The sequence below is a fragment of the Dendrobates tinctorius genome, unplaced genomic scaffold, assembly GCF_039654945.1.
Source record: "Dendrobates tinctorius isolate UK_male_01 unplaced genomic scaffold, ASM3965494v1 ptg000285l, whole genome shotgun sequence".
Taxonomy (NCBI): Eukaryota; Metazoa; Chordata; class Amphibia; order Anura; family Dendrobatidae; genus Dendrobates; species Dendrobates tinctorius.
In genome coordinates, this window is record NW_027361952.1 from 908,253 (window position 1) to 917,537 (window position 9,285).

The following is a 9,285-nucleotide window of genomic DNA, read 5'->3' on the forward strand; positions in this document are numbered from 1 at the left end:
GTTCTTCAGATTGACTATTTCGTTTACCCCAAGTACAGGGCATTGCAGTTGCTTAGGTATCCATGGTTACGACCACTCTTATAGTGACAGTTAGTTTGGTGTTAGTGGTTGCAACCACGGATACCTAAGCTACTGCAATATCTGACACATGGGGTAAGCAACATAGCGAATCAGAAGAACTATACTATATTTGTAATTGGAGGAAATATTTGGTAATATTATTATTACTCCTACTACATATTGGGACAGAATCTTGGAGCTGTGAATACCAATTAAAGGAAGATTTATAGAGCAGTAAAATCCAAGAACATTTTACATGTATACACCTCTAAAATTGTGCTGTGTCTCTTATTCATACAATGATAAATGAGGCACAGTAGCAGATCAATAGGTGAAAGGAAGTCCGTCACCCCCCAAAATTATTTTAAACCATTTATACATTCACATAGGGGGCTTGGCTCCTATACAATCATACCTGCAGTCTAGATTTACCTTATTGTGTTTTATATAAACAGATTTTTTATTAGATGTGTAAATAAGGGGTCCTTGGTGCTCCCTTGGCATGCCCAGGAGCTCACTGCATCGTTCCGCTTACAAAAATTGTGCACCTCCTCTTTTGTTGATTGACAGCTCTCGCTTTTGAGCCTTGCCTGAATTGATTCCTCAGCTCTGCACACACTGACACTGCAGGGGCTGAACACATGCGCACATACAGTGTTGGTGTGAGAGAGCACTAATCCCTGTCTCCTGTCAGCATCAGCTGCCCGCAACTGTGTGATCCTGTGTGCAGTGGGCAGCCGGTGCAGACAGGAGGGGGATGATAACGTATCCACACACTGACAGTGTGTGTGCTTGGCCCCTGCAGTGTCAGTGTGTGCAGGGCTGAGATTTCTCCAAAACGGACGCTGTCAATCAGCATAAAGAGCAGTGTGGAGGATGCTAATTGAGGGGGTGGAACCATGCACGACCTTCTGCCCACGCCAAGGGGGCACCGAGGACCATTTACATTTAAAAAAATACATTGTTTTGTTATAAAACAAATCTGCACTACAAGTCAGATTTTTATAGGGGCCAAGTCCCCTATATGAACATATAAATGGTTTTATTTGAGTTTTGCGGGTGTCCATGGGATGTAAGTGGTTTTTCTTTGTCTCATTGGGGGACACAGAAACCGTGGATGTGTGCTGCTGTCACTACGAGGTTGACAGTATGCATGAAAAAAATGTTAACTCCGCCTCCGCAGTATACACCCCTCCGACAGGCTGTAGGACAATCAGTTTTTGCTTAGTGTCAGCAGGAGGTGGACAAGGGTCTCTTGCAGACCCATGCCTACCTCAATGTGCATCGTTTCTTTTCAGGTAACCATGGAGGGATACAGAGTAGAGCTGCTACATCTGTACTCCCACACCAGGATCATGAGTACGGCGTGTACTGCCACCCCGTGTCCTCACGAATCCCACGGGCAGGACCCTATCCCCTAACACAGGACTCGTGTTCAGGTGGCAGCTCCTGGTCCTGACCTTCGTCTTCCGTCACTCGCCCACCAGAGCCTGGTGATCGAGAGAGACGCCCTGCAGATAAGGTTTGGGACAGCAATCTTTTCATGCAGATAACTGACCCCTGTTAGGGGGTGAACTGGAGGTAAGAGGCTGCAGCGTTGTATAACCCACTTACCAGCAGCTCTAGCTGAATGTGACCGCTGTAATCAGCACTCGGGCTTACAGCCCAGGGCTCTATACTTATGTTAAGAGCCAACACTTACTTTCAAGCACACGGTGCAGCACGGTTCCAGCCTCCTCCCGTGGCGGCGTTATGGCCCTGGGCTCCAGTAGGAGCCCAGCAAGGCCGACGCTAGATTCCGGCTTCCGGCAGGCTCCGCCCCCCGGCTTCTTCCTGTACCAGCGCCATCTTGGTGCTCCAGGAGGCCAGAGCAGGACCCCGCCCATCACTTCCATGTGGGGATTTCATAAGGTTTCTAGGCAGGGCTGTTCACCTCGCTCTCTCCCTCTCATCAGCCTTCAGGTGGCAGCTGCGGCGGGCACACAGGCCGTGGGTATGTGAGTACTGCACTACAGGTTGCTCCCTCACTCCGCTTTCTACCCCCGACAGTCAGCACCAGGTAAAACCTGTCAGTATGCCCAAGGGAGAGCAGTCCCGCTCCTCCTCCTCATCCGCTTCAGTGACCTTGGTCAAATTTTTTGTATGTACCAAGTACCAAATGCAATGTCAGTCCTCGCCATTCTGCTCAGATTGCAGTAGACCTATGGTGTCACCTATGATAGAGAGCAGGTGCAGCCCCCCTGTTTTGCCTGTTAGAGCTGCCACATTACCCCTGGAGCAGGAGGAAGCACCTTGCCTGCCGCCCAGGGGCCATCCATCGGCACGGGAGACAGCGAGTGTCCAGGATGGGCCTCTTCCTTATCCAAGTCCGTGGCCAACATTACCAGGGTATCACAGACCTTGGTAACGGCGCTTAACAGATTGCCACTTCAGGCTCCAGTGGACATAGGAGCACCAAAGGGGCCTCCTTTTGGGCCTTCTAGAGGCCGTAAAAGGTTTAGACAGGACCATCAACCCTGGTCCCCATCTCACTCCGTCTCACCACCAGAATTCCTCTGGCCATCTGCCTTCTCCCGGTCTTCATCCCCGGAATCAGGCGAGGCACACTCCGAGGAGGGTTCTGAGTACGGGCCGGAACAGTCCCAGGTCAAGGATATGGTTCAGGGCCTCATTGCCGCAGTCAATGAGACCTTTTAACATTGGGGTCGCCACATCAAAACTTAATGATCAGGCTTTTTCATTTAAGTGTCATAGGTCCCCCTCTAGGGTTTTCACCTCCCACAAGGATTTTGAGGAAGTGTTGGCCAGGGAAAGGGAAAACACAACCAGGCGATATCAGAGAGGAAGTCATATCCCTTCCCTCCAGATCTCACCGCCAACTGGACCGACCTCCCCTTCAGTGGATCCACCAGTGTCCAGACTCGCTACCAATACAGTCCTTCCACCCGCCAGTGGGACAGCCCTAAAGGATCCCAATGATAGGAGGATAGAATCCCTGGCAAAATCCGCTTTTGAGGCAACAGCCGCCACATTGTGTCCAGCCTTCGCCTCAGCTTGGGTAGCTAAGTCTGTTACAGAATGGGCCAAACAGCATAGACAGGGCATAATGCCCGGGGCACCACCAGCGGAACTGGCGGAACTCGCAGATCAAATCTCCCATGCTGGGAGGAATATGGTATCAGCAGCCCCGGATGCCGCGTCTTGCGCAGCTCAAGCATCCAGTAACGTGGTAGCCGTCCGGCGGACGGTCTGGCTAAAGGCTTGGCAGGCTGATTTGTCCTCAGAGAAACCACTGACCAATCTGCCGTTTCAGGGCATTCGGCTCTTTGGGTCAATGTTAGATCAAATCATTAAGGATGCAAGGGGGTACACGCTTCCTTCTCCCTCAGGCCAAGCCTCATCGATATGTTTTCAAACGTAGGGCTTATCCCTTTCGCTGTACCCCAGCGACAGGCACTTATGCTCAGGGCCCACAGAGGTCGCAAGCACCGAGAGATAGGAGGAAGGTATCCTTTCGGGGGCCACCCCTTCATGGCACTCCCGCAGTTCCAACAGCAGAACTACCGGGTCAGGGCCGGGCAGAGCCACTTCAGCCTGACGCCAGCAGGGAGTCCAACTCCCTTTCCAGTACCTCTCCCAGACTAGGCCGCCTTCTCCTCTTCAGAGATATCTGGCGGAGTTCAGTAGAGGATATCTGGGTAAAGGAGGTAGTATCGACAGGATGCAAGATAGACTTCAACGTGCTTCCACGAGATCTCTCCTTTCTATCGCAACCATCAAAGGACGCTGCTAGGGCTCAAGGTTTTCTGCGGCAATCGACTCTCTCCTCAACGCAGGAGTAATCGTCCCCATTCCCGAGCAGGAACGTTTTGCCTGCTTTTACTCAAACCTGTTTGTGATACCAAAAAAGGATGGCTCAGTTCGTCCCATACTAGACCTCAAAAGGCTAAACAAGATGTGTCCGCTTACGCCATTTCAGGATGGAATCGATTCGGTCAGTAATTACGTCTATGGAGGATCAGTAATTCCCATTTCCAAAGACATCCGGGACGCTTATCTACACATCCCCATTTTTCAGGGACATCAGATGTTTCTGCGTTTTACTGTCCAAAAGCAGCATTTCCAGTTTGTGGCCCTGCCGTTTGGGCTGGCAACAGCCCCCAGATTTTTCACAAAGATTGTGGCAGCGATGGTAGCTATATTAAGGGTCAGAGGCATAATATTGGTACCATATCTCGACAAGTCTCCCTCCTTCGCTCAGGCCCAGGAAAATCTAGTGGTAGTTTTAAACACGCTGTCCCGGTTTGGTTGGATCATAAACAGGGAGAAATCTCACCTAACGCCAACACAACGCCTAGAATTCTTAGGAATCGTAATCAACGCCCGCCGCTCGAGGGTCTTTCTCCCAGAAAGAAAGTGGATTACCCTCCAGCAGGGAATTCACTCTCTGTTGAAATTCCGGCTTCTATCCTTTCGCTCTGCCATGAGTGTCCTGAGAAGGATGGTGGCAGCTTCAGAGGCAATACCCTTTGCCCTGTTCCATTCCAGGCTACTACAGAGGAATATCCTCCTTCAGTGGGACAGGTCCATCTCTTTGCTGGATCGCACCTTCCTCCCTCCCATTCAGACCAGGGAGTCCCTCAAGTGGTGGCTGACCTCCACCCTCGTTCATCTGGGACAGCCTTTTCCCCCTGTCCACTTGCAGGTAGTAACTACAGATGCCAGTCCCCTGGACTGGGGTGCGGTATTCCGTCACCTGACAGTCCAGGGACGATGGTCGAGGCAAGAATCCTCACTATCAATCAACTTTCTACAACTGAGGGCGGTCTTCCTAGCACTTCTACATTGGGAAAGGTACCTCAACAACCAGCCAGTCCGGAATCAAACGGACAATGCCACGGCGGTGGCATACATCAATCACCAAGGGGGAACCAGAAGTCCCTGGGCACTGGCCGAGGTATCCAGAACCTTCAACTGGGCAGAAACCGCAATTCCGGCAGTTTTCATTCCCGGCACAGACAACACTGCCGCCGACTTCCCCAGTCGGGAGGGGCTCTCGGCAGGAGAATGGTCCTTAAACCAGGACGTGTTCCGTCAGATATGCCAGCTATGGGGGACTCCAAACGTGGACCTCCTGGCATCGCAACAGAACAGAAAGGTCCAACAGTTTGTCTCAAGATACCGCGATGCTCTAGCAATAGGGGTCGACGCGCTGGTCATTCCCTGGACACAGTTCAGACTCCCTTACCTGTTCCCTCCCCTTCCCATACTGGTAAAGAAGATCAAAAAAGACATCAACAAACTGGAGCAAGTTCAGAAAAGAGCGACCAGAATGGTGACCGGTCTGCAAACCCTGTCTTATAAGGAAAGGTTGCAGGATTTGGGAGTGTTTAGTTTGCAAAAGAGAAGACTGAGAGGAGACTTAATAGCTGTCTACAAATATCTAAAGGGCTGTCACATTGTAGAAGGATCAACTTTATTCTCATTTGCACAAGGAAAGACTAGAAGCAATGGGATGAAACTGAATGGGAGGAGACACAGATTAGATATTAGAAAAAACTTTTTGACAGTTAGAGTGATCAATGAGTGGAACAGGCTGCCACGAGAAGTGGTGAGTTCTCCTTCAATGGAAGTCTTCAAACAGAGGCTGGACAGACATCTGACTGGGATGATTTAGCGAATCCTGCTTTGAGCAGGGGGTTGGACCAGATGGCCCAGGAGGTCCCTTCCAACTCTACAATTCTATGATCAAGGCGTAAGGGGTGCTGGTCATATTGATCGCCCAGTACTGGCCCAGGAGGGCCTGGTTCGCAGAAATTATCAATCTTCTCGCAGGCACCCCCTGGAGACTCCCCGACAGACCAGATCTCCTGGCTCAGGGGCCGTTTTACCACCCGAATTCTCGGTGGCTCAATTGGATGGCATGGCCGTTGAAACCACGATACTGAGAGCAGCGGGATTTTCGGACCATTAATCCCGGGATTTTCAGACCATTTCAGAGTCATTAATACAATGATCCAGGCTAGGAGGCCATCCTCTTCCAGGGTCTATTATCGAGCCTGGAAGGCCTATTTTGGCTGGTGTGAGTCTAATCACATCACTCCTATGCCATCTGTCCTAGCTTTTCTCCAGGCAGGGTTAGATGGCGGTCTGGCCCTAAGTTCCTTGAAAGGCCAGGTATCTGCTCTCTCTATTCTTTTTCAAAGAAATTTGGCCTCCCACTTACAGGTTAGGACCTTTCTGCAAGGAGTGGCACATGCGGCCCCTCCTTTCAGATCCCCTGTGGCTCCAGGGGATCTTGACTTGGTCTTGGAAGCCTTGACAGGTTCACCCTTCGAACCCCTCCAGGAAGCTCCCATGTCTTTGTTGTCCTTGAAGATGGTATTTCTCGTAGTCATCACCTCTACTAGGCAGGTTTCAGAATTAGCGGCTTTGTCCTGTAGCCCTTCATTCCTAATTATGCACCAGGACAAGGTTGTTTTGCTCTTCCTCCTAACTTTCTTCCCAAGGTGGTATCGGCCTTCCACCTGAACGAGGATATAATCCTTCCGTCATTTTGTCCCAATCCAACACATCCTCTGGAGCGTTCTTTGAATAAGCTAGACCTGGTCAGGGCGATAAGGGTCTCTCTGGCCAGGACCGCTCCCTTCAGGAAGGCAGACTCGCTCTTTGTTATCCCCAATGGGGTGAGAAGAGGCCTGCCGGCCTCTAAGGCAACAATTGCCCGCTGGATCAGAATGGCAATTCTGGAAGCCTACCGGGTGAAGGACAGGGTGTCCCCTGCTGGGGTCAAGGCCCATTCAACCCGGGCAGTGGGCGCCTCATGGGCGGTACACAACAAGGCATCAGCCATGCAGTTGTGCAAGGCTGCCACATGGTCGTCCGTGCATACCTTTTCAAGGTTCTATAAGGTCCATACCTATGCTTCAGCGGACGCCAGCCTAGGCAGAAGAATCTTGCAGGCGGCAGCGGTGAGTTCTCCGACCTGAAGGAAGTTTCTGTCTTTTCCCACCCCAGGAACTGCTTTTGGATGTCCCACGGTTTCTGTGTCCCCCAATGAGACGAAAGAGAAAACAGGATTTTGGTTGATTACCGTAAAATCTGTTTCTCAAGTCTTCATTGCGGGACACAGCGCCCTCCCGTGATTTTGTTATCTATAATGATTATATGATTGACTTACATGATAATGTCCCCTCCTACTGCTTTTTCACTAACTGATTGTCCTACAGCCTGTCGGAGGGGTGTATACTGCGGAGGCGGAGTTAACTTTTTTTCATGCATAGTGTCAACCTCCTAGTGACAGCAGCACACACCCACGGTTTCTGTGTCCCCCAATGAAGACTCTGAGAAACAGATTTTACGGTAAGCAACCAAAATCCTGTTTTTGCGTCATTGACATGAATGGGGTTGAGTTCCAATTCAAGTCCCGGCCCTTGGGTGAGCACAGCGTGGTTGCTTGCTGCCCATTTTTGGGGGGATTTGACTTTATCCTGTCGTTTCTCTTAACTAAACTTTTTACTCTGTAGCAATGACTTATAGTCTCTGTCTTGGGATTTCACAGACGATGAGACTTTACAAATCATCAAGGAACTGATCAAAATAGAAAAGTGAAGCCGATACGATTCCAATCCCAAGGATTGCTGTGTGAAGACGTAACCAGCCCGGCAGAGACGCAAACATTTAAATCCTGTGGAATTTCAGCTCTGTCATGTATGACGAGGTTTCTTCCTCTTATCAATGTTGCATGCAGCGTTGAGAAGAATATTAAGAATCACTTTGTTTTGTTCATCGTTTAATGCTTTTCAAATAAAACAATGCCATATTTATTTCTGCTGTGGTTGATTATGTCAGTATCACTTCCACCAGCGAACTCTGCTTCGGGCTGTTTAACCCAAAAAAATGCCGCTGTCAACCACTAACATTCATTTCGGAGGCACGATCATGATGACACACAGATAACTGTAGCCGATCAGCCCTCCTGCCATCTTTGTACTCTTATGAAGCAGAACTTGTGACTGAGCTTCACAGGAGACCCTTAAAGGGAATCTGTCACACTTTTTTTTCGACTATTAGCTGCCGGCACCGACATCAGGGGCTTATCTACAGCATTCTGTAATGCTGTAGATAAGCCCCCGATATAACCTGAAAGATAAGAAAAAAGTTAGATTATACTCACCAGGGGGGCGGTCCGGTCCGATGGGTGTCGCGCTCCGGTGCCTCCCATCTTCATACGATGCAGTCCTCCTTCTTTCCTTCCTGTCTTGGCTCCTACGCAGGCGCACTGCTCTGCTCTGTTGAGGGCAGAGCAGAGTCCTGCAGTGCGCAGGTGCGGGGAGAGGTCCGGCGCCTGCGCACTGTAGTATTCTGCTCTGCCCTCAACAGGACAGAACAGTGCGCCTGCGCCGGAGCCACGACAGGAAGGAAAGAAGAGGACGGCATTGTATGAAGATGGGAGGCACCAGACCGCAACACCCATTGGACCGGACCGCCCCCCCGAGTGAGTATAATCTAATGTGTTTTTCTTATCTTTCAGGTTACATTGGGGGCTTATCTACAGGATTACAGAATGCTGTAGAGAAGCCCCTGATGTCGGTGCTGGCAGCTAATAGTCGAAAAAAAGGGTGACAGATTCCCTTTAACCTCTTCACCCCCAGACCATTTTCAGTTTTTGTTTTTTCCTCCCCTTCTTCCAAGAGCCATAACTTTTTTTTATATTTCTGTCAATACGGCTTGTGAAGACTTATTTTTGATGGGGCAAGCTTTACTTTTGAATGGCACCATTCATTTTACCATATAGTGTACTGGAAAATGGGGGAAAAATTTCCAAGTGCGGTGAAATTGCAAAAAAAAAGTGCAATTCCACAATTGTTTTGTTTTTTTATTCACCATATTCACTTTATGGTATCACTGACCTGACAATATGGTTCCTCAGGTCAGTACGAGTACGCAGATACCAAACATGTATAGTTTATTTTTATTTAAGTGGTGAAAAAAAAAATCTGAAATTCATACAAAAAATGTTTTTACTTTTGTCACAAATTTCTGATACTTGTAACATGTTTATTTTTCAGGACCTGGCACTGTGAGGGCTTATTTTTTTACGCCCTGAGGTGTTCTTTATATTGATACCATTTTGGAGGAGATACAATGTCTTGATCATCTTTTCTCATTATGCCGTTTACCAAGTGGATTAATTTATTTTAGATTTTTGATAGATTGGAAATT

The 9,285-nt window shown here is 49.3% G+C and overlaps 1 protein-coding gene across 3 annotated transcripts in view; it reads left to right on the forward strand.

Annotated features, from left to right (window-relative positions):
* DHX29 (DExH-box helicase 29) overlaps window positions 1-7,886 on the forward strand; it is a 125,400-nt gene extending 117,514 nt beyond the window's left edge. For all 3 annotated transcript variants that reach the window (XM_073559940.1, XM_073559942.1, XM_073559941.1), the window contains exon 28: window positions 7,622-7,886. In XM_073559940.1, coding sequence (XP_073416041.1) covers window positions 7,622-7,671 — 50 coding nt within the window. In that variant the 3' untranslated portion in view covers window positions 7,672-7,886. The remainder of the gene's footprint in view (window positions 1-7,621) is intronic.
* The last annotated feature ends 1,399 nt before the right edge of the window (window positions 7,887-9,285 follow it).